The sequence below is a fragment of the Panthera pardus genome, unplaced genomic scaffold (genome assembly GCF_024362965.1).
Source record: "Panthera pardus isolate Hobbes unplaced genomic scaffold, ASM2436296v1 HiC_scaffold_8, whole genome shotgun sequence".
NCBI classification, from domain to species: Eukaryota; Metazoa; Chordata; class Mammalia; order Carnivora; family Felidae; genus Panthera; species Panthera pardus.
The window spans coordinates 16845011-16870567 of record NW_026527013.1 but is presented as its reverse complement, the minus strand read 5'-3'; the positions used below and the strand labels follow the sequence as shown (position 1 = coordinate 16870567).

The 25557-nt window shown below is 44.1% G+C and overlaps 2 protein-coding genes across 10 annotated transcripts in view; one reads left to right on the top strand and one right to left on the bottom strand.

The window, feature by feature from the left end:
• Nucleotides 1-24951, bottom strand: part of KLHL18 (kelch like family member 18) — a 55130-nt gene extending 30179 nt beyond the window's left edge. For 2 of the 4 annotated variants that reach the window (XM_019416626.2, XM_019416627.2), the window contains exon 1: nt 24804-24951. In XM_019416626.2, the coding sequence (XP_019272171.1) occupies nt 24804-24932 (129 nt within the window). In that variant the 5' untranslated portion in view covers nt 24933-24951. Of the gene's footprint in view, nt 1-18172; nt 18278-24803 lie in introns of all 4 variants that reach the window. The other 2 variants (XM_019416628.2, XM_019416629.2) reach the window with 2 other exon arrangements.
• Nucleotides 24952-25170: 219 nt separating this feature from the next.
• Nucleotides 25171-25557, top strand: part of KIF9 (kinesin family member 9) — a 53851-nt gene continuing 53464 nt past the window's right edge. Inside the window, exon 1 of one of the 6 annotated variants that reach the window (XM_053898348.1) lies at nt 25171-25284. The gene's annotated coding sequence lies outside the window, so the exon portion shown is untranslated. Of the gene's footprint in view, nt 25393-25557 lie in introns of all 6 variants that reach the window. The other 5 variants (XM_053898342.1, XM_053898344.1, XM_053898341.1 and 2 more) reach the window with 5 other exon arrangements.

Genomic DNA, 25557 nt, shown 5'->3' with positions numbered 1-25557 from the left:
AGAAGATCAAATAGAAAGATGTACAAGAATGGCTGCTGCGAACGTCATTCGACCAAATCAGCAGGGTCACTCCAAATTCCTGAAGTTCTAGTGGGAAAAAAGTGTTGCCCTGTGCAGACCATGCTGATGTTACTGCCAATCCTGAGTCTTGTTGGAGGAATGGATCTGTGCTGATTTGTCCCAGCTTGGCCACCAATGGGACATGACTCAAGCGCACATTTGCAAACCTGATGTTGGTGCTCCACAACAGTAAATAGATGAATAAATCAATGACTAGATGGATGGGCTCTGGAGCAGATTGAAGCTATTTAGCTTTTTCTGAGCAGAGCCTCAGAATTGCAACACTGGTCTTATTAAATTAAGTGATAGGTAGGTAATACATGTGAAAATACCCTAGCACACTGCCAGGCACTTAGCAGAGATTTAACAAAAGTTTGTTTTTACACCCAGCTGAGAGTAACAGCCATAGAAGGCTAAGATATAAATAACTAAAATCCTCACAAGTTCAGTCTGATTCATAGAGATTAAACCTTGAGTTTTAGAGCCAGCTCTACTACAGACATAAGCAAGCTGCCCAATTCTCCTATGCTTTGCTTCTAGGTTGGACTGGATTTCCAGGTAGGATTACTACTTAATGCTGGTATAGCAAGGAATACAGTAAAAACAAACAAACAACAAAAAAACCCCCCAAAAAACACATTAAAATTCTCAAGAGAAGCACTATAAATACTGGTAAATGTTACAGTGATCAACCACTCTATTAGAAAGTACAGCGCAGTATGAAAGGTCAAAATATTTACCAATCGCTTTATCTGATCATCCCAAGGGAGACAGCACAAGCCATATGGTACATACAAACCATGCCAACTTCCAGGCCAGCTGTTCTCTTTCTGTGTGACCAAGGCAAATCTCTTCCCTTCACCCCTGAGCCTCAGTTTCTTCATCTGTAAATAAGGGGCTCTAACTGGATCGGGTGTCTCAATAGGTAGTAACTGTATTAATAACAGCCATCTAACACGAATTCAGCAAAGCTTTGCTTTTTGCTCATGATGGTACCTACATATGTTTGAAAAGTAATTACGCCCACCTCTTAAACGTATCATTTATCTGGCTGACAGACTGGTGCACATTTGGATATGAGACCCCCTGGCAACGACTCTGCTGAGTCCCTGTGGCACAGGAACCTCTTCATCAGAGGTTAGTAGAATCTGAGACTATAAGCAAAAAGAACCAGAAGACCTGAGCACCTCATCATTTACCTAAATTTTGACTTGCTTTAACACACACACACACACACACACACACACACACACGCATGCATTCACACCTAGCTTCCATTTTTTTCCTTGGAAAGACTGGGAAATTTTCCATTCACAGCCCTGCTTTGGTGGTATCTTTAGATCAACAAGGATAGTGTAGCATGACACCACAAATTCTGTTTCCTATCAACAGACAGGTGGGGCTCAAGATTCAACCAGCTGCTTATTCAAGCAGGAAAAGCATCAGGGCAAAATCTGAGTTGGGAGTAATCTGAGACAGGTGTTCCCAAAGAAAGCAAAAGATATGCCCAGAATAGATTTCCCTTTGATGGAAAGCATTTTGATACTTTTGCTCCTACCTTCAAACATCTCACAAGGAACATAAATAAAACACTAAGGGAACAGTTAAGTGCCCAGCCTGTGCAGACAGATTACCCTTGGGATAAGCGGGATTTAAGACTAAGCTTTTAGGCAGTCACAAGAGATGCTGAAAGTGCATAAGTGGTAATCCATGATTTTACTGAGGCACAAATTTGAATCATAAAGGCTATGTAGGAAGCTGGTGCGTGAGAATGTGTCTACAAAATGGAAATGTAGTAGGGATGGATTAATCTCTAAAATTCCTTTAGGCTAGAAAATCAACAATTATAAATCCTTTAAGACAGATAGCATATCATTGTAGATAAGAGCAAGTACTCTGGAGCTAGAATACCTGGGTTCAGATCCAGGTTCTGCCATTTGCTAGCTGTGTGACTCTGGGCTAGTCACTCAACCTCTCTGTGCCTCAATTCACACATCTGCAAAATGTTATTAAACAGTACCTTTCTTGGGGTGCCTGGGTGGCTCAGTCAGTTAAGCATCCAGCTTTGGCTGAGGTCATGATCTTGCGGTTCGTGAGTTTAAGCCCCACGTCAGGCTCTGGGCTATCAGCTCAGAGCCTGGAGCCTACTTTGGATTCTGTGTCTCCCTCTCTCTCTGCCCCTCCCCTGTTCACACTCTGTCTCTCTCAAAAACAAATAAACATTAAAAAAAAATTTAAACAGTACCTTTTTCCTGGGGTTAATTGTGAGGATTAAATTAATCTCTGTAAGGCATTTAAAATAGTGCATGGCACATATTAAGTGCAATATAACTGTTAAATAAATAAAATGTCCTCAAATATAAGACTGTATAGAAGTTTTCTTAACTATTTATTTATTGATTGATTGATTGATTTTGAGAGAAAGAGAAAGAGAGAGAAAAAGCACGAGTCAGGGAGGGGCAGAGAGAGAGGGAGAGAGAGAGAATCCCAAGTAGGCTTTGCACTGCCAACACAGAACCTGATGCAGGGCTTGAACTCACAAATAGTGAGATCAAGACCTGAGCCAAAGTCGATGCTTCACCAACTAAGCCACCCAGGTGCCCCTTTTTTTAATAAATATTTTATTTTTAAGTAACCTCTACACCCAAAACGTAGGGCTCAAACCAAGATCCAGAGTCCTTTGCTCCCAGCCAGGCACCCCCGATAGAAGTTATTTTTAAGATCTTTAGAGAAGGGGTCAGCAAACTATAGTCTATGGGCCCAAATCTGGCCTGCCTCTTGTTTTTGTGTGGCCCATGAGCTAAGTGTAGTTTTTCACATTAAAAAAAAATTTTTTTTAATGTTTATTTTTGACAGAGAGAGAGACAGAGCATGAGTGGGGGAGGGGCAGAGAGAGAGGGAGACACAGAATCGGAAGCAGGCTCCAGGCTCCGAGATGTCAGCACAGAGCCTGACGCGGGGCTCGAACTCAAGGACCGCGAGATCATGACCTGAGCCAAAGTCGGATGCCCAACCAACTGAGCCACCCAGGTGCCCCATTCACATTTTTATATATTGGGGGGGTGGGGGGTGGGAGGGAATCAAAATGAGACTAATATGACATGTGAGAATTATATGAAATCCAAATTTCAGTGTCCACATACAGTTTTATTGGAACACAGACATGTCCATACAATCTCAAAGTTGAGTAGCTATGACAATGACCATTGGCCTACAAAGCCAAAAATATTTACTGTTTGGACCTTTATAGAAAAAGTTTGCAAGGGGTGCCTGGGTGGCTCAGTTGGTTAAGCATCTGACTTCAGTTCAGGTCATGATCTCACAGTTCGTGAGTTCGAGTCCCATGTCGGGCTCTGTGCTGTCAGCTCAGAGCCCAGAGCTTGCTTCAGATTCTGTGTCTCCCCCTCTCTCTGCCCCTCCCCTGGCTCGTGCTCTGTCCCTCTCTCTCTCTTAAAAATAAATAAACATTAAAAAAAGAAAAAAATAATTAAAAAAAAGTTTGCTAATTTCTGCTTTAGAGTCACAGGGAACACATATTATGAAGAGGGAATACATTCTCTAGAAAGGAGAAGATACCAATTGTAACTTAAGAACCCCCTCACCTTACATCACACCTGATTTGCTGGTATTCACAGACTCACTGAACCAGTATGAACTGTCTGCACTTTGTGGAATTCAACACTGAGATAAACAGTATCTTATACAAAATGCTCCTTTTAAAAAAGGAAATGAGCTAAGCCCGATATAGAAGCATTCACACTTGAGCCATTAATGGCCTGTTATAGGCCTACTCACCACCAATGTCATTTTTTTTTAAACTTCAGTTTCTTAATCATAGTTACACAATTATTCTCTCTTTCTGCCCCAACCCCCACCCCCATGGAGTTTAAATGCTAATCAGTTTCAGCAATAAAGCAGCCTTGTCCATTAGAAATGGAAGAGGTGGACTGAATGGAGATGCCTTGAAGCATCTGTTTTCCTACCTCAGGTATCAACCAAACCCCTATCTTATGCAGCAACTGCCAAACACAAAGTCAGCTCAACCCAGCTCTCTACCCCTAAACAAAATCTCATTCAGATTTTAGACAAGTAAGGCTATTTCATGTTGGAGATATGAAGCCTCAGTCACAAGCACTGTATTTTTGTTTTTACCCCCTTAGTAGACTTCAGACTCCTTGAGGGCAAAAAGGGTCTCCTACATCCCTCACATAGCTCAGTAAATAGTCATTGGTATTAAAATACCAACTCTATCCTCAACAGCGACTTAGAAAGTCAACAAACAATTCCCTGTGAAAATAAATTAACTGCACATTCAGAAAGATGGCAGTTTCACTGAAGGTTATAGTCAAAATGGACAGCAGGTTCTCTTGGTTAAATTTAGAAAAGCCTATCAAAAATTGAGCAGGAGGGGCGCCTGGGTGGCTCAGTTGATTAAGCCTCAGACTCTTGATTTCGGCTCAGGTCATGATCTCACGGTTCGTTAGGCTCCACGCTGACAGTATGGGGCCTGCTTGGGATTGTCTCTCTGCCCCTCCCGGGCTCTCTTTCTCTCTCTCTCTCTCAAAATAAATTAAAAAAAAAAAAAAAAAAAAGATTGAGCAGGAGGCATTATGATTTTCTATTCATGTCCTTCAAATTTTTCTTACATATATAAATAGGTACAGTAAGTCTGCAAATAAGTGTAACACTTGAAGGCTACTGCAATGACAATATGTTTATTATTATTATTTACCTTTAACTAGATATATGTCACTAAATAGCCATATAATTAGGTAACTATGTATACTAATAACATATATTAGCTATCAATGATCTGTAATATAACGATGATTTCTTACTAAACTATTTTAGGTTACTTGAAGGTTAACAGAAAACACTTGTGGCTTCAACACATGCCACTAAAAACCTTCCAAAAACATGACTAGCTATAGACTCCGTCTCGTGTCAGCTTTGTCTAGTGCTCCTTACCTTCTGGGAACTTCCACATTCATTCCAACCACACTATATAACATATGATTTAAACCCTAACAATGAGGCCCTTCCTCAGGACTTTTCAAATGAGAAAGAGGGACAATCCCCTCCCAGGATAACAAGGGCCCATCAGATGCTCCACCACCCTCCATGTATGAAAAACCAGTCTGCAGCGGGAGGAGCGCATTGAACATGCAGGGAAAGTATGTTGACAGCATTTCAGTCCCCGGCACATCATCAATACTGTCTTTTCTCCAGTTGGATTGCATGAGCCAATAAATGGTTGGTCTTGCTGAGGGTAGTTCTGCTATTAAGAGCAGAGTTCTGAGCACTGTGATCCAGAGAAAGCCCTGGGGAAGATCAGAAAAGGCGGACCTTCTTTCCCAGCTTTAGTAGATGGGTGGCTTTAGCTCTGACTGGGCCCTTGTCGTGTCTCAAGGCCCCCATTCTGCTCACCAGTCAGGTCTTAAGGGATTACAACACTCAACACAGTAAAGAGAGGTCATTTGTCCCCCCAACTGATGTGTGGATCTGATGCAATTCCTAACCACAGCGAGATTATTTTTATAGATACAGACAAGATCCTCCCAAAATTCATATGATGGGAAAAAGAACTAAAATAATCTGAACCAATTTCAAGTAATAAAGTGCACGCAAATGGTCAATATGCACATGAAAAAATGTTTAAAATTATTAGTCATTAGGGAAATGCAAATCAAAACTACGATTAAGATACCACTTTACACCCACAATGATAGCTATTACCAAAACAAAACAAAACAAAACAAAAAAACAAAATAACAAGTGCTGGTGAAGATGTGGAGAAACTAGAAGCCTTGTGCACTGCTTGTACTGTTGGTGCAAATATAAAATGGTGGAAAAGTTTGGAGGTTCTTCAGAAATTTAAACATAGAATAATAATATGACACAGCAATTCTACTCCTAGGTATATACCCAAAAGGATCGAAAGCATAGTCTCAAAGAGATATTTGTATGCCCATAAATTCACAGCAGCATTATTGACAATAGCCAAAAGGTGGAAACAGCCCACCCAGGTCTCCATCAATAGATGAATGGGTATACAAAATGTGGTACATATACATACAATGGAATATTAGTTAGCCTTAAAAAGGAATGAATCAAGAGAATGAGAAGATAAGCCATAAATGGGGAGCAAATATTTGCAAAGGACCTAACTGATAAAGGGCTGTTAATCAAAACAAAGAACTTTTTTTAATTTTTTAACATTTATTTATTTTTGAGAGACAGAGAGAGGCAGAGTACGAGCAGGGGAGGGGCAGAGAGAGAGAGAGAGAGAGAGAGAGAGAGAGAGACACTGAATCTGAAGCAGGCTCCAGGCTCTGAGCTGTCAGAACAGATCCTGATGCGGGGCTCAAACCCACAAACCAAGAGATAATGACCTGAGCTGACTGAGCCACCCAGGAGCCCCTCAAAACATACAAAGAACTCTTAAAACCTAACAATAAGAAAACAAACAAGTGAATTTAAAAAACAGGCAAAAGATTTTAACAGACATCTCAGCAAGAAGATACACAGATGGCAAATACGCATATGAAAAGATGTTCCATACCATGTCATCAAGGAAATGTAAATTAAAAAAAAAGTATCTCTGTGCATCTATTATGATGGCCAAAATCCAAAACACTGAAAACACCAAATGCTGACAAAGATGTGCAGCATCGGGAACTCTCATTCGTGCTGGTGGGAATGTAAAATGGTATAGCCACTTTGGAAGACAATTTGGCATTTTCTTTAAAAAGAAAAAATTTTTAAATCTTTATTTATTTTTGAGAGAGGGAGAGAGAGACAGAGCGTGAGCAGGAGAGGAACAGAGAGAGAAGGAGACACAGAATCCAAAGCAGGCTCCAGGCTCCGAGCTAACAGCACAGAACCCGAGGCAGGGCTCAAACCCACGAACTGCGAGATCATGACCTGAGCCCAAGTCGGACGCTAACCGACTGAGCCACCCAGGTGCCCCTAATTTGGCATTTTCTTATAAAACTAAACATATTCTTATCATACAATCTAAAATCACACTCCCTGAGATTTCCCCAAAGGAGTTAAAAACCTATGTCCGCACTAAAACCTTCACGTGAATGTTTATAGCAGCCACATTCATAATTACCAAAAGTTAAAAGGATATCCTGAAGATATCCTTCAGGAGCTGAATGGATAAATAAGCTGTGGTCCATCCATCCAGACGTGGAATATCATTCAGCGCAAAAAGAAATGAGCTATCAAGCCATGAAAGGATGTAGAGGAACTTTAAAACGTATATTGCTAAGTGAAAGAAGCCAATCTGAAAAGGCTACATACTACAGGATTCCAACACTCAGGAAAAGGCAACCTATGGAGACAATAAAAGGATCAGTGGTTGCCTGTGGGTGTAGGGAGAGAGAGATGAAAGGTAGAGCACAGAGGGGTTTTAGGGCAGTGAAACCATTCTTTATGATACTATAGTGGTGCTTACATGTTATTATACATGTCAAAAATCACAGAACATACGTGACTAAGAGGGGACCTTGATGTACACCATAAGCTCTGATCATGATGTATTCGTGTGGGTTTGATTATGACAAGTGTACCACACTCTGGTGCAGGAACTGATAGTGAAGGGTGCTGTGTGTGCTGTGGGGGTAGTGGGTATACGGGAAATTTCTACACCTTCTGATCAATTCTACTGTGAACCTAAAACTACTCTAAAAAATAAAGCCTTTTTTAAAAATTTTAAGTAAATGCTGCCCCCAATGTGGGGCTTAAACTTATGACCCCAAGATCAAGAGTTGCATGCTCTACTGCCTGAGCCAGCCAAGTGCCCCAAGTCTTTTTTTTTTTTTTTTTAAGGAATTAAATTAGAATACATACTACAATGTGGATGAACCTTCAAAACATCATACTAAGCAAAATAAACCGGACACAAAGGCCAATACTGTATGATTCTTACAGGAGAGGTCTAGAATAGGCAAACCAGAGACAGAAAAGGAGGCTCAAAGGGACAGGGGAAGGGGCAACGGAGAATTATTGCTTATTGGTTACAGGGTTCTGTTTTGGGTGATGAAAAAGGTTTGTAATAGACGGTGGGCGAGGGTGATGGTTACACATTTTAAGTGTATTTAATTGAGAGAGGGAGACTGAAGGATTCCATAAATATCTGCACTTTACTCCTTTTCCTACTTCTATTCTTGCTAGGACCTAAACGTCCACCCCACTTTACACAGGCCTTATAAAGCAAATAGTATATGTCCTCTTGTAAGTAAGGGACAAGGAGTTAATAATGATTTCTTTAGAATAGATAACATCTAAGGAAGGACCAGATGAGAATGGCTGGGAAGCCCTCATACGCGCATTTCAGACCACCACAGCTCTGGACATCTTGACACCCGGGCCCTATGGCTCCTGGGAATAACACCTGGGCCCTCCTCTTTGTTCCAACCAGTTCCTGGATGCGTGAGTGGACACGTAATCCACCACACCACAGTCTTCAACAAAAACCCCAAGACCATGAGCAAAGACGAGACTCCCTCTTTTTCCTTCTGAGTCTCTGGGATTCTCTGTACCTGCACTCTCTCTATACCTTCAATAAACTCTGCTTTCACCTCCTGCTGGCTTACATTTTTTAAAAAAAATTTTTTTTAATGTTTATTTATTTTTGAGAGAGAGAGAGACAGAGCGTGAGCAGGGGAGGGGCAGAGAGAGAGGGCGACACAGAATCCGAAGCAGGCTCCAGGCTCTGAGCTGTCAGCACGGAGCCCGACACGGGGCTCGAACTCACAGACCGTGAGATCATGACCTGAGCTGAAGTCGGAGCTCAACCGACTGAGCCACCCAGGCACCCCCTGCTGGCTTACATTTAAAGTCCATCCATCCTCTGGGTCTCTGGACCCAACTTGCTGGCATCATAATGACAAATGAATTATACATTTAAAAATGGTTTAAAATGTAAATAATAATAATAATTAAAATAGTATAATAAAAGGATAATGTGGGAGGAATCACTCTCTCCATTTCAAGATTTACTATATAGCCAGAATAAGTGGTGTAGGGATAGGGACCTTGACCAATGGAAGAGAACTAGGAACCCAGAAGTAACCCCACCCAAGTATGACCAACTGATTTTTTTTTCTTAGTAGGCTCCATGCCCAGCATGGAGCCCAAAGCAGGGCTTAAACTCACAACCTTGAGATCAAGACCTGAGCTGAGATCAAGAATCAGATGCTTAACCGAATGAGCCACCTGAGCATCTCCCGCCACTGAATTCTGACAAAGGTACGAAAACATCTGTACCTAAAATGGAGGAAAGATAGGTCTTTTCAGCAAATAGGGCTGAGCAGTTGGAAATCCACAGGCAAAGAAAAGAACTTCAGCTTACACCTCAGCACACACAAAAATTAACTCAAAATGGATCATAGATTTTTAATTTTTTTTTAAGTTTATTTATTTATTTTGAGAGAGCAACCAAGCACAAGTTGGGTAGGGGCAGAGAGAGGGTGAGAGAATTCAAAGTAGGCTCGGCACTGTCAGTGCAGAGCCCAACACAGGGCTTGAACCTACAAACCAGGAGACCCTGACCTGAGTGGGGACCAAGAGTCGGATGTTTAATAGACTGAGCCACCCAGGCACCCCAGATCATAGATTTTTAAATGTAAAACTTACAAATATAAAACTTAGATGAAAACATAGGAGAAATTCTTCAGGACCTAGGGCTTGGTAAAGAGTTATCAGATATGAGACTGAAAACTACAATCCATAAGGAAAAGATTTAATGAATTAGACTAAATCACAATTTAAAACTTTTGTGCCATGAAACACCCTCTTAGGGGAATGAAAAGACAATCTACAGATGGGGAGAAATATTTGCAAACTTGCAATATAAATAAATTTTATTTGCAAATTAAATACAGGCCCAATTTCCCTGGGCCTCAACTTTATCTGCTATGAAATGGGGAGACTTATATTGTCTTTAAGAAAATATTTTGGGGGGGCACCTGGGTGGCTTAGTCAGTTGAGCATCCAACTTCAGCTCAGGTCATGTCATGATCTCATGGTTCATGGGCTCGAGCCCCACTTCAGGCTCTGTGCACTGACCTCAAAGGAGCCTCCTTTGGATTCTCTGTCTTCCTCTCTCTTCCCTCCCCCACTTGTGTGCACTCTCTTGCACACTCTCTCTCAAAAATGAATACACATTTAAAAAAATATATGTTTTTCAAAAAAGAAAGAAAATCTTCTTTTCAAAATTAAATGATACAAAAGAAATAAAAGCATTTTTTAAATTAAAAAGACACTCAGGGGTGCCTGGGTGGCTCAGTTGGTTAAGTGGATAAGTGTCCAACTCTTGATTTCGCTCAAGTCATGATTTCAAGCTCCACTTTGGGCTTCCCGCTGACATCGTGGAGCCTGCCTTGGACACCTGGGACTCTGTCTTCCCTCTCTCTCTGCCCCTTCCCCACTCGGATGCACATGCATGCACTCTCTCTCTCTCAAAATAAATAAATAAACTTAAAATACTTTATAGGGATACTCAGCAGGATCTCACTTAAGAGTTCAGATCTTGGATCTTGGATCTTGTCCTTTCTCTGCAGGAATCCAAGGACAGGGGATCAGCAAAGAGTATGTTTTCTGTATGGTAGGAACAGGTTTCCCCAGAACTGAATAAGTGGCAAATTATCAGATTCATTACAAAGGCAGACTAGGCTAGTGTAGAAATCCTCTCACTCTGAGAGGTGTGGGATTGAAAGAAAAATGAAAGTATTGTTATTTGCAAATTACACTTGTAAATTTGTATTATTACTTGCAAATATAGGACTTGATGCTATTTAACACTGTATTTTTGACCTATTTGCCAAATGTGAGTCCATCTGACAAAGGACTCCTACCTCCAATACATAAAGAACACTAAATGCACAACAGTTGTCTAACAAAAATAATCCAACGAGAAAATGGGCAAAAGACATGAAGAGACAGTTCATCAGAAAGGATATACAGCTGGCAAATAAATACATGGGATGTTCAACCCTACCACCCGTTAGGGAAATGCAAATTAAAGTCACAATTAGATATCACTATATATTTAACACAATGGCTACTATTAAAAAAGTGGTAACACCAATTGCTGGTGAAGATGCAGAACTCAGTCACTCATTATATTAGTCAGGGTTCTCCAGATAAACAGAAGTGTTGTGTGTACGTATGGGGAGGGAGCCAGAGAAAGGAGGGAAGGTGGGAGAGGGAGGGGAGGTTGATTTTAAGGAATTGGCTCACACAATTACAGGGGCTGGTAAGTCTGAAATCTATATGGTGGGCTGACAGGAAGGAGATTCAGATCAGATTTGATGTTGCAGTCTAGAGTGTGAAATCAGCAGGGCAGGCCCCCAGGTGGGAAAATCAGACAAGGTTTTTATGTTACAATCTCGAAGAATTGTTTCTTCTTCAGGAAACCTCAGTTTTTGCTCCTGAGACCAACAATTTTATGAGGCCCACCCACATTATGGAAGGTAATCTGCTTTACTCAAGGTCTACCAATTTAAATGCTAACCACATCCAAAAAAATACCTTCACTGCAACATCCAGACTGATGTTTGGCCAAACAACTAGACACCACAGTCTAGTCAACTTGACCCCCAAAATTAACCATGGTATTCATACATGCTGGTATGAATGTAAAATGGCACAGCCACTCTGGAAACTAGTTTGGCAATGTCTGCTAAAACTAAAAATCAATTTACTGGATGACCCAGCAATTGTACTCTTTGGGCATTTATCCCAGAGAAACGAAAACCTACCTTCGTGCAAAATCCCGTAAATGAATATTCATAGCAGCCTTATTTGTAGCCCCAAACTGGAAAGAACCTAAATGTCTTTCAATCAGTAAATGGTTAAACAAAACATGGTACATCCACACTATGGCATACTAGTCAGAAATATTAAGTAAAAAACTATCAGTACATTTAACAACCTGGATGGCCCTCAAAGGCATTATGCTGAGTAGAAAAAGTCAATCTCAAAACGTCACGTACTTCATGATTCCATTCATACAGCATTCTTGAAATGAGAGAAGCAGAACAAATTAGTGGCCGCCAGAGACCAGGGATGGAGGGTGGGAGGGGGATGGGTGTGACTATAAAGGGGCAACACAAGGGAAATCTTTGTGGTTACAGAATAGTTCTATACTGTGGAGGTCATTCTGTATGTGGAGGTCACGGGCAACCTTGACAAGAGCAAATGGTGGCGGCCTGACATAAGTAACTTACCTATCTTACTAAATCACGAGGTCTACCAAGGGAGCAATCTTTGTATGTTTCCTGGACTAGTTCTGGCAATGAACGCTCAGTATTTGTTGAATGAATAAAGTTTCTGAATAAATCAACTCAAAATATAATGGAGTCTGTCATGTCAGTCCCCATTTTGTTGGGCTCCCTATTGACTACAAGTCAGATCCAAATCCCGAATTAGCCTCTATCTACCCCAAATCCCCCACCATGCCTTTCTTCTCAGCTCTTGGCAATTCCCCTAAATCACCCTATTTCCTCTGCTGGGATCCTTATCCCATATTTTTCTGCCTGGTGAATTACTGCTCATCTATGAAGATCCAGCTCAAATGCTCCCTCTTCTATGGGGCTTCTGAGACTCCCAGGCAGTGGGCATCTCCATCCTGTAGTGCCTGGTACAAGCCTCCAGCATAACTTGTAGCATTTTTATATTGTCTCTAATGAATGTCTCCCCATCCGGAACGAATGTTCTTCCCGCAGAAAGGAAAGGCTATGATGTCCTAGCACTTAACACAGTAACTCATTGCCAAGTGTACTTAATGAATCCCAGAGCCCATTTCATCTAAGAGATAGCTCTCAGTCTTTCATCTGAGATACAAACAAATAACAAAACTTCTGATGAGTGCCATCTCTTCTTTTTAACCTTGATCTTTTGGCTCAGGACTGACAGAGCTGGTGGGGGGAAGGCACTGAAGCATCAAGAGGGTTACTATCTAGGGGCCCCTGGGTGGCTCAGTCGGCTGAGTGTCTGACTTCAGCTCAGGTCATAATCTCACAGTTCGTGAGTTTGAGCCCCACATCAGGCTGTCAATGTAGAGCCCACTTCAGATCCTCTGTCCCCATCTCTCTCTGCCTCTCTCCTGCTCACACACTCTCTCTCAAAAATAACCTTAAAAAAAAAAAAAAAAAAAGTTCAGTGGGTTACTATCTAACCTTATCTGGAAATTCAGTTAGCTGAAGTAAGAGGCTCAACAAAAAGATGGTAAAGCTTAGGGACGACCAGAGGAGGACCTGGTGTCCAGGCTGACAGTGCAGTCCCAACCCTAGAAGAAATAAACAAGCCACACTATGGTTGCCTTGTTCAGGTGCATTTCTAACAGGGTGGCATGTAAGGAAATGAAGGTAGGGGTGTGTCCTTTCATTTTGAATGCTGGATGACCTGCCCCCAGCCCAGAACATGGGCTGAGGGATGTTAGTCCATCCCACCAAAAGGAAAAATGATTAGTATCCCAAACCCACAGGGTTGAGAAGCAGACAGCAGGCATAATAAAACACACTGGGTTCAGTCTGGGGTTTTGATGGCATCTTAAAGCTCACTGTGTGAAACCCTCTATTGATGAGCTATAGGGAGCCCCCACTGGCTAAGTGACTCCGGAAGGGGGTGAGGGAGGAAGTGGCTGACCAGCTAGGACTAAAAAAAGACGTGGGCCATGGTCCCATAAAGAGCCAGTAAAGAGCCAGCTACAATATTCAGGCCTGTCCCACTGCTTCTAAACCCTCCCCTGCCTCCCACCATGTCCAGCAAGGTAGAATGGGAGAGAGGGAGAGAGGGAGACATGAGGGCAGAGTCCCTAGAAACCACTGAACATCTAACTGCAACAATAGCATGTGATTTTCCAGTTCCTCACCCGTCCAGACTCCTCACCACTAGAATTCCAGGAGTTCAGTGCACACGCACGCACCTCCCCAATCACACCTTCCACCTCTACGTCTTACTTGTTCAAGGAACATCCTGTCTGTGCACTTTCATGCCTAGGCCCTTAAACAGGCTCTCCCCAGCCTGGAATGCCTCCTCCCACAAAGTCTGTTTGTCAAAGTTCTATTCATCGTGCAGGGCACCAATCGGACACTATCCTCTCCATGAAACCATCACAAATCCTGTGAACTGGAAATAGCTGCCATTCCTTTGGCATTCCCTTAGGCCTCTGGTAACAGCTGGGCACTTACAGAATTTACCACACTCCACCTTGTCTCATAATTAATTATGGGTATCCATCTCACCCACCGACCTCTCAATGCCAAAGTTAGGGGCTGATGCCCACTCAACAGCAGGGTGCCTCGTGCACTGGGAAAGCAGCATGCACAGTTAGGCACTTCATGAATATGTTGACTGAAGGAGCATCTCAAACATAACACCAGGGGCCCTTTCAGATAATACAGCAAACACTTTTGAGCGCCTGAAACATGCTAAGAACTATGTTGGATAATAGAGGCTTCACAGGCCACAGGAGCTCAACGTCTGGATGGGAAGAGTAAACACTCAAGCACGTCTACACTGTGTTCAGTATGGTAAGGGGTGCGAAGTGTGAAGGCAATGCTTCTCAAATTTTCATGTGCACAGGATGTAAGAACCACCAGATTCCGGTTCAGCAGGTCTGAGGTGGGGGCAGAGAGTGTGCATTTCCAACGAGCTCTCAGGGGACATGGAAGCTATCAGTGCAAGGGCCATATTGTCAGTAACAAGGGGATAAGGTACAACAGAAGAGGGAGAGATTGACTGCACCTGGAGGGATATGAGAAGACTCCAGACAGACGGGATTTCACACCACCCCCCACCGCAACAGGGCAGCGCAAAAGAGAGAAGGTGGCACAGGCCTGTGCCTCACAAAAACACAGATTGGCAGGGAGGCAGGAGTGCAAACTTGTGACCACAAGACAATGCTGAACAGAAACAATGCAGCGTGCCTTAGGAGAACAGAGGAAGGAGTGTTTGGCCACTTCTTTCCCCTTAATTGGGGAAAAAAAAATATGAAAGGAGCCTCGCACACGGGTAAGAATGCTGGCAGATGTGAGCGATACTCTAAGCCAGAAGAATGCGGGAGCAAAGGCTTGGAAGTTGGAGAACACAGATCACAAAGACACAGTCGGCAGGAGGAGCCTACAGACGACTAGGAGAGAAAGGCAGAGAAGGGCCGGTCTGGTGGAATGTGTATATCAAGGGTGCCGCTGGTGGCCCTAAAAAAGTCAACCAGGAGTAGCGGTCAGCACCAACAGGGCATGCTTAAGCTTCTCTTACGTCTCATAGACACAGTGGCAGATTTCTGTGAGCAGCTTAGAATAATCAGAGAAGCAGTTAAATCAGCAGTCTTTCCTCTAATCCCACCGAAAACCAGCCACCACCTGCTGCTCCTGCACTCCCACCAGCCAGTGGCTTTCCCCAGATGTCCTGCTGACTTAAAAGTACAGCCTATGGACAGGGGGAGAAAAGACAAGCTTTCCCAAACATGGGTAGGAGCACCTTTTAAACCACCAAGAGTTCTACTTCCTGTTCCCCTGACAAGTTTCTAACTTCTGATGTTCTCTGTGGTGAAGAGAAGTTACTTCAAGAACAAGCCAGGGGCGCCTGGGTGGCTCAGTCAGTTAAGTCTCTGACTTCGGCTCAGGTCACAATCTCACAGTTCGTGGGTTCGAGTCCCACATCCAGCTCTGTGCTGACAGCTGGAGCCTGCTTCAGATTCTATGTCTCCCTCTCTGCCCCTCCCCTGCTCATGCTCTCTCTCTCTCTCTCTCTCTAAAATAAATAAACATTAAAAACACACACACACACGCCAACATTGGTCTCTCTAGCTCTGGCCAGAGAGCTCATGTCTCCTGAATGGGAGAAGGGAAAAGTCCAAGTGAAATCCTGTGCTCTCTTCACCAGTGAATAATTCAATCACAGTCCCTGCCCTCTCCCTACGTTTCTTATGTGTACCCCAAACACCCTGCCCTGATTCTAAACTCATAAACCAATAAACGAATAATTACTGTCTAGCTTCATTCATTCATTCATTCATTCATTCAACAAGTATTCACTGAGCCACACAAGGAACTATGTTGGGCCTGCAGATCTACCTCTCTAACCTTGTGTTCTTCCACTTGTCACCCAGGTCACTCTCTTCCTATCACACCAGCTGCCTGGTGTGTCCCCAAATACCAAGTATGCTCCTGTCTCAGGATTCTGTGCTTGCTATTCCCTCTGCCTAGAATACTTTCCCTTAGATATGCTCATGGGTCATTCCCTCATTTCATTCAGACCTCTACTCAGCAAGGCTGGTTCTGGTTCCTCTGACAAAAACAACACCCTCAGTCCCCTTATCGGGCTTTATTTTTCTCCATAGCACTTATCACCACGGGACATTTTATACCTATTTATCTGTTTATTGTCTGCCACTCCACCTCCCACCAGAACGTGAGCTCACACTCACGGAGGCGCTGCCTACCCTGCCTAGGGCTGCTTGCTCAGCAGATGGAACAGTGCTTGGCACGCGGAAGGCGCTGACATATCTGCTAAGCACACTGCTGAATGAGAATGGAATGGGAGGTCACTCACAACAGGAGAACGAATGATCAGACCAGAGCCTGGGGAGAAACAATCCGGCAGCTGCACAAGGACCATTCCCTAAAGGGTCTGTAAGAATTCTCTCAACACACTACTCCAGAAATCCTGGGTTTAGGGAAAAGATGAAGAGGACCTGAATTAGGACAGCGGCTTACTAGACACATTACATAGACACATCAGTGAATAATTCAGTCACAGTCCCTGCTCTCACGGAGTTATGATATTGTAAGTAATGTCATTATTATTGTGATAAGTGCCATAAAATATACAGAAGAGAGGATGAGCCAAAGCCAATTCCAGAGCTTCCCTTCTACCTGACTACGTGGATAGTGTGCCATTCATACACAAAATGAACAAAAGAAGAGATAGTTTGGGAGGGAAAGAGCCTTCATTTGAGACATAATTAGCATGAGGATCAACAGGACAGGTGAAAAGCAGGTCTAGTATTTAGAAGCAAAATAAGCAAAACAGAGATATTGATGTGAAAGCCACTGTAATTTACAGATTATGCCAACAAACCTTTAGTGGGAAGACAGGTTAGCACAGTATGTTTTGCTGGTCCTCAGAACAGCTCTGTCAAGGTTACAGGACATTTAGATTTTACAAATCAGCACAGGAAAAATAAGCTTACGACACGTGTGCATCACTTTACTACGTATCTCTCAGAAATCGATTCCTTTTAAGTGACCATTTGAAGTGCAGCTCCAGGGCTGAGCTAATAAAATCTGGCTCTTAACAGCTGAGGCAGCAAAAGAACAGGAGAGATCACCCCTCAGTATCTGTGTTTCTCCTCGGTGGGTCTGGACACAGAGCCAGATTCTATCTTCAGTGTCTCCACAATCACAGCACTACAAGCAGTCTCACGTGCCCACCTGGTAACAAGTCTTCTTGAGCTTATTAGCTTTTTAAAAAATTGTGGTAACATACACATAACGTAAAGTTTACCATTTTAACCATTCTTAAGTGTCCAGTTGAGTGGCGTGAAAGACATTCACATTGGTGTGCAACCAGCCCCACTATCTGTCTCCAGAACTTTTCCATCTTCCCAAACTGAAACTCTGTCCCCTCCTCCCAATCCTAAGCAGCCCCCACTCTACTTCCTTTGTGTACTCTGGTTATGTCATTCAAGTAGAATCTTATGGTGTTTGTCCTTTTATGAACGGCTAGTTTCACTCAGCATAAATAAAGTCTTTAAGGTTCATCCATATTGTAGCAGGTGTCAGAGTTTCTTCCATTTTTAAGGCTACATAATATTCCATTGTATGTATGGAATATTATTCCATCGTGTATATTTCAACAAAATGGAGTAAATTTTATCCATTCAACAGTCGGTGCCCCTTGGGTGGTTTCCATCTTTCAGCTACTGTGAATAATTCTGCCGTAAATACATAAAAATATCTGTTCTTGAGCTTGTTTTTTGGAAAGCACTTTTGTGTTCTGATCAGATATGCAGCACACTCTGCCCAGATGTATTGGGCCATATGTGAACTGTCTACTTTGCCTGCCGGCGGGCAGCCCCAACTCTGGCCCTTACCTTCACGGCCCTGAACACAGCCGGTCAGGTCCACTGGAACACAGGAGCCATCACGGTCTCCTCTGGCCTGCCATTCTGCAAGCAGCTAAGCATCCTCAGCTTCAACTGAGACAGAAAGGGAGCATGGTGTCTTTAGTTAATGCTTCAGAAACAGTCTGGTTCAAGCTCCAGCAGAGCTAACAAGACTTTAGAGATGCAAAATTTAACAGTAACTTCTCCTATGTCAGTTATTCAGTCACCAACCAGGATAGTCCCATGATCCCCTGCAGTGAGCTGGAAAAAGAAAGTGCTTCACTTCGGGCTCATTTGTACTCTTTAACAAGAGATGCTTCCCACTGCTAGATACTGTGTTGAAACCACAGAAGTATACGCTGGGGCAATAAAGCAAGTGGAGCCTACTTCAAAAGCCTTTAACTTTACAAAGGCCATATCACTCTACAACGGGGGTCAGCCAGCCACAGCCAATGGGTTAGGCCTACACCTGTTTTTGGCAGATAAAGTTTTAACAGGACAAAGCCATACCCATTTGTTTATGTATTCTGTACAGCTGCTTTGGTGCTACAACATCAGAGTTGAGCAGTTGCAACTGAAACTGTATGACCTACAAATCCTAAAATATTTACTATCTGGCTCTTTACAGAAAATGCTTGCCAACTCCTGGTTCACACATCTTGGTTCATTCTCTTCTCCCCCGCTGGAAACGGGTGATGTGGTCAGTGGTTTGTGCGGAAGGGGCCTCCCCAAACTGACTGTGGGGAAACTGGCTGGCTCTACACCAAGGAGGCAACAGGAGTGCCAACACGCAACAAATCAAGAGTAGGAAGGGACACGCCATGCTTGCAATTTAGAAGGGGTGAGGAACACACCTTTAGAAAGATGTGATCTCATTTTCCATCAACCAGCCTCTAAGCTGAACCAGGTGTGGCCAAGGGGCAAACGATGGAGTCTCATGTACAAAATAATAAAGGAACCACCTGCATTAAGAAGCATCCCCAAAATAAGCTTCTTAAATTCACACAGCCGGCTGGCCAAGCTCCAGAAGCCTCAGGGTGAACCCCAGGAACACTGCTTGGGTGGTAACTGATTTTCCAGGATGCCTCCGACTCCCTTTCCCTCCCTACATCAGGCAGCAGCAAGTTCTCTCATCCTCTGCCTGGTGTCCAAAGGTAACAGCATTACCCACCACATAACTTGAGGAAGAAAGAGCAAAACTGACTTTTCGATGAATATGAATTCATATCCCAAGTGCACACGTGCTCTCAAGGAGCACACTCTTCCTCTGAGGTCTAACTGTTCACTAAAAAGAGGAGAGGCTGGAAATGAACACAGACGCCTGGAAAAAGTCAGTAGAAAACACCAGGAATGAACGATATTCAGAGGCTCAAGTTTTCCAATACAGTGTCATTTCAAATTCAAAAGAGTTCACAATCCATACGTCCAAAAGACTAGCAGCATACCCATCACTGTCCTCCCTGCTCAAAAATGACACTGCAGATGGTGTTCCCTGCTCTGCTGCATAACACCAGCAGGGCAGGTGAGTAATCTGATAGAGGACGCAAAGGCATTCCTTCCACCAACAAACAGCTATGTTGGATCCCAGAGAATATAGCTTTGTGCCTTGGGCAGTCCCTTAATATCTCTAAGCCTCAGGGTTTTTTAATCTGTAAAATGAATGGCTTTGATAGAGGATCTCTATGGCTCCTTTTCATAGGATTCCTCCAGCTCTGTAATTATACCTGTGTAACACCACACACAACATAAAAGTGGCATGTATCAACAAGTTCTTACTTCACTTCCTGATATCCTTCTCCACATACTCCTTCATCACAAAATCAGTGTGAGAGAAACTTAGGCAAGATTCCACTCAAATGTGTGGCTTTTGAAGCCAGTCTCAATGAAAATTGCATACTTGGGTTTAGTGGGTCAAAAGGAAATATTCTAATACTGTGCCTTTTACCCATGGAAAAGACATTTCTTTCCAGAGGATAAATTCTCAGATCTGGGCTCAAAACTTTAGCAAGGGCCTTGGGAAAATGCTAGAAGACTGATGCCAGAAAACTGTTGGAGAACCATTCATTAGTGGTTGCAAATCAGGGTGTGAGAGTGTGTGTGTGTGTGTGTGTGTGTGTGTGTGTGTGTGTGTGTGTGTGTATAGGAAGCTGTTCTCCTAAGCTGATGGATCAGTGAGTAATATTCAGGTTTGGTGACCCCATTCTGTCTTCACAAATAAAGAAAAAGGAGTATGTGAGGTGAGAGGAGAACAGACAAATGTTAAAGTGGTGGGTCTAGATCTTATGAATAACAACCCGTGGTGAGCACTCACTGAATCTGCTCAACTCGCTGGACGCATGTGAGCCTGACAGATGTGGCCTGAGCACTGGGCAGCTGGTGGCCCAGAGGAAAGGACATGAAACCAGCTGTTGGAAAGAGGGGCTAAGAGCCTTGACCAGACGCAAACCCCTCTACCCAGACCAAGCCTTCTGCTATATGTTGCCGAGAAGTCCTGCACTGCTATCCTCCGTACCTTCAAGATAAAATGATTTGCCAAGTAGATGGACCATGAGTTTTTCCTGATAGGAGAACAATACTCAGCTGGATTCATGACCCATGATCCAAAGATGGGCTTCAGGGGAATCGCGCCTATGACTGAATGCAAAATTTTGTATGCACATTTTTCTGGGAAGAGGGTTCATCATGTTCAGTTTTTAAGAAAAAGGTTCAAGTCAACATAGATACAGAATATGGTTTTAAAAATCCAGCATTATTACTCTTTCTGTTATGCCTCTTCTTAATTATCCAACAGGTGCCCAAGGAATTTAAATTTCAAATATTTCCAAAAACAAAACTAAGAAAGGTTTAGGAGTTGGCAGTGAACTTACAGACTGCATCATACCTGCTAACGCTAACTTGCACACTCTCACTAAAACTCGGGAGGACAGAAAAGATGACATGTTGTTAAGGATGAGTGAGGGTTGACCTGAGGTAGATTAATCCACTTTGAATCAGCAGCTGGAATCAGTTCTGCCACTGTCAGTGACAGAAGAGGCAACAGGAGAGCACGAAAGAACACTTGGCCAGGAGAACAGAGACCAGGAGTCCAGTCTCTAGTCCTAGCTCCGCCTAACTCAGTCTGTGACCTTGGACCAGTCCCTTCTTCTGGGCTTGGGTCCTCATCTGTAAAATGCAGGCTACTGAAGCAAAGCAGTGGTTTGCAAACTCTTTTAAGGCAATGAACGTTATGTTTAGATAAAATCATCCAGAATTCATCAGAAGCTAAAACAAATTCAAAATGGCAGGTTGAACATACCCATTTATTTCCCCTCCCTTCTAGAAGCGCCATCAAATTATTATTCATAAATATCTACTGCTTACTGAACATTTACTACATGATTGTTTTAAGTGCATTAACTAATGGAATCCCTAACACACTTACTAGGTAGGTGATGACACCCATTTTAAAGATGAAGGAACTGAGTCACCAGTGTTTAAGGAACTTGCCCAAGCTGTCACAGCTAATAACTGGCAGAGCCAGGGTTCAAACCAAGGCAGTCTGGCTTGAGTCTGTACTATATACTACCTCTCAGACTGAAAATCAAGAAACAGCAAAGCTCCCAAGGAAAAAGAAGCTGAAAGAAAGAGGATATTAAAAGCATCACCAAATTTTGGAAGATGAGTAGTAGCTGATTTAGATGGAGAATACTGAGTGCTACAGACGGCAAGTCCCTGCAGAGCCCCCTCCAAAACTCAACTGTTGGAGACTCAGGCTTCCTCTGAAGGTGTGGGGATAAGGGAGGCCGCAATCAGACAGTACTGCTCCCCTCCACTAGGCAAGCAACTGTTCCGTTGCTGGATAAACGCTGGAGGTTTATCATCTGGACAGGACGAACTAGACTCCAAACTTGGGCAGCCAGGGAACCACTGAAGACAAGAAAGTGGCACCATTCAGGGGACTAAGTGAAAGTCTGCACACAGAAGCAAGAGCCCCCAGTCCCCTCCCATCACAAGGCTCCTCAAATGGTAACAGCCAAGGTTATTCCACTCAGGCAGAAGCCTGAATGAAGATCCATGGACTCTGAACACATCGCATTGAAAAGGTCAGGTCCATCACCCTACAGTTTTGGCTCTCAGAATGCAGCTCCAGGCCAGCAGTAGCATCACTGGAGAATTTGTCAGAAATGTAAATTCTTGGGCCCATGCCAGACAAATTGAATAAAAAATTCTGGGGTGAGGTCCAACAACCAGTGTGTGAACAGGCCACCGAGTGATTATAATACCTGCTAAAGATTGAGAAGCACTGCCCTATAAGGAGGACCACTAGTCAATAAACCCATCCCACACCAAAATGCTTCCAACCAGCTTTTCAGTACCCATTTATTTGGAAGACAGTCAGGAAACATCAGAAGTTTCAGGAAAGACTCTATCTTGAGGGACAGAGAGAGAGAGAGAGAGAGAGAGAGAGAGAAACCAAAACAGATTTCACAGGGCAGCTTTAGTGAAGGGGAGAGAAATGAGAGAGAGCCTGGTTTGTATGACCTCTCCCTGGCCTCTGACCTCACATTGCCACTGAGCTACTCCTAAGGCTGTACAGAAGAGTTAGAAAACCAATGAAGCAAACGCTCTCTAGGTCCTGTTCAGTTCTACTCTGTACCTTTATACTTTATCCTTATGTGCCGGATGCTCGAAACTAACACAGCAATTTAGACTGACACTCTGGGTTGGAACTACCTCTGGTAATTATCTTGTCTCTTTGAATGAATAAATAGCATTTTAATGGAAAAAAATCACGCGAGCATTGTTATGCCAAAGGCTTGTTATATTCTGTGTTTGCATTACATGCAGAGGCAAACTGCACTGCTTTATTTTATGTAGAAATATCTGTAATCATCCCCCTGTATCATACGCTTTTGCTTCTCTCTCAGGCTTTCCATGGCTCACCCTTACAGCCTAAATCTTAATCCAAAAACCCTCCCCTATTACTGCTTTTTACCAGTCTCTACTCACCCTAAGTGTCACCGCCACAACCAGATCATTCTTGTGCTTACAAACCTCTAGTAGCCGCGACATCTACATGTAACCGCCTCATTTATATTTACTTCCTCTGACTCCTTTAGTCCAGCTCATTTTTCTCAAACCCCTTGGTTCCCCACTAAAGATCCTTTTCCCTCTCAGGCCACCTCATGCCTCTCCTGGAAAACTGACCTCCCTCAAGGGATGAAAACGCAGGCCAGGCCTCATGCAAAGAACACCACAAATGGTCTCATTTAATTCTCACACTAATAAGAAAGCATCCCTATTTTTACATTTGGAACACTGATGTTTAGAGACATTAAGTAACTTGCCCAAGGTTATGACTAGGATTCTAATCCAAATCCTTCTATCTCCACACTCTTAAATCTACTCTCATGTCTCCAGAGGTCTGACTCAAATATGGGAAGAAAAAAAGTTTCCTTAATTCTGCAGAAAATGAGAAGAGCAAAAGGAGCTCTGCGTGTGTGTGTGTGTGTGTGTGTGTATACACATATATATGTATATATATATACGTATACATATATATATGCGTATATATATATATATACACATATATATGTATACGCATATATATATGTATACGTATATATATATACGCATATATATATGTATACGCATATATATATACGCATATATATACGTATATATATATATGTATATATATAAACGTATACACACATATATAAATATAGATACATATATATAAATATGTATATATACACATACACACACACACACACACACACACACACACACACGTTTTAGCGTGGTCTTCCACAGATGCTCAGAGCCTCAAGTCAAAGCCCAACAGGGAACACAGTCCACAGCAGTCTCTCCCCACCTGGAGGGCTCCTGAGGGCTCAGGAATCTGGCCAAGGAGCAGCACAGCATGCCTCCCCAGCAGGAATGGATGCAAAGCACAGGAGGAAGGCTGGCTCTTGCGCCCAGAATACCGGTAGGAAACATGTGGTTAAGAGATCCCTCTCCCCACGCAGACCCAGTCCATCCTCAGAGACCCTTGTGGAGGTGGTAGTGGTGGTGTGCCGTCCAGTATGGGGTGGGGGGCAGAGTAGATGCCCACCTCAAAAGATGTCCAGATATGATTTTAAAAGCTCTTAGGAAACAAGGTAGTAATCTAACGACCAAGGGCAAGCAATGACTCCTAAGGCGTAGCCTGCGCCTCTACAACAGAACAGCTAACTTCGAGGGGCACAAAGAAATGTCTATGGTGACAAGAGAAGGTGCTTCACTGGTGCCCATCAGAATGTGGAGGCGGCCACCGCCCCCTCCTCCAAAGAGGCTGCAAGTCCATTTTCTCCTGTCTGACAGAAAAGGGAGGCGGCACCCCAATGTCTCCCACGCCGAGGGCCTCAGTCGCGCACCTCTCAGCCTTGCCTTCCAAGGGCTAAGAGGCTGTTCCTGTCCGTCTCCCCATTCAGCCCCAATCCCCTCTCCCACTCGGCACCTCTCTCTCCCCTACTCGGTCTCCAACCTTCTTGCCCCATCGCTCTGCCCGCTAGACCTCTCTTCCCCTACCCCCGCCCTTCTTTCCTCCCCACTCGGTTCCTTATCCCTCAGCCTCGCGCTGCCCAGCCCTCGGTACCTTGAGCGTCACGTCGCACAGCTTGCCTTGCCGCCGGATCTCCTCCATGACGCCGTAGCCGCGACTAGGCAACTCGGACACGGAGAAGTGCACCAGGTCCTCCAGCTCCTCCGCGCCGTCCTCCACCATCTTCCCCGGCCGCCGCGACTGCGCAGGCCTGGGAGGCCGGCTAGAAACCAAACGGGGCGGGGCGGACTGCCGCCGCGAGCACACGGCTAGAAGTAGACGGACCTGCACGGCCGCCGTAGTCTCGGCTGCTCTGCGCCGGAAGCTCCGTTGCCCCGCTTCCTGGTGCGAGCGCAGCTTTCTTTCCCTCGCTTTCCCGACCGTGCTGTCGCGCCTGCCGTTGCCGCAGTCTTTCTGGATTAACCGGTCCCATCTCCCGCCTTTCCGATTCGGCCCTGACCTTACTCGTGTCTCCACCCAGGGCCGCGGACTTCACTTCCGCCACTACCCGACACTTCCGGCATCTGCGGAAACGGTCCGTTGCCATGGCGGCTATGTACACAGTTCTGCAGCCGCGAATGCAGGGCTGCGGTCGCTGCTCCTGCAGCGGTCGCGCGGCGGGAGGGCCTCTGCCTCGGGAGCGGTGAGCAGCGACCACGCGCCGCACGGATGGGGAGAAGGGAGGCCCGAGACGGGGTATACGCCCAGGCGGTGGGCAGCGGCTGGGATCCGAACACCGCCCTACCCGGGAGTCCCCCAGCTTGGCTCGCTGATTTGTGAAACCCGAGCGGAGGAGAGGGCGCGGCAT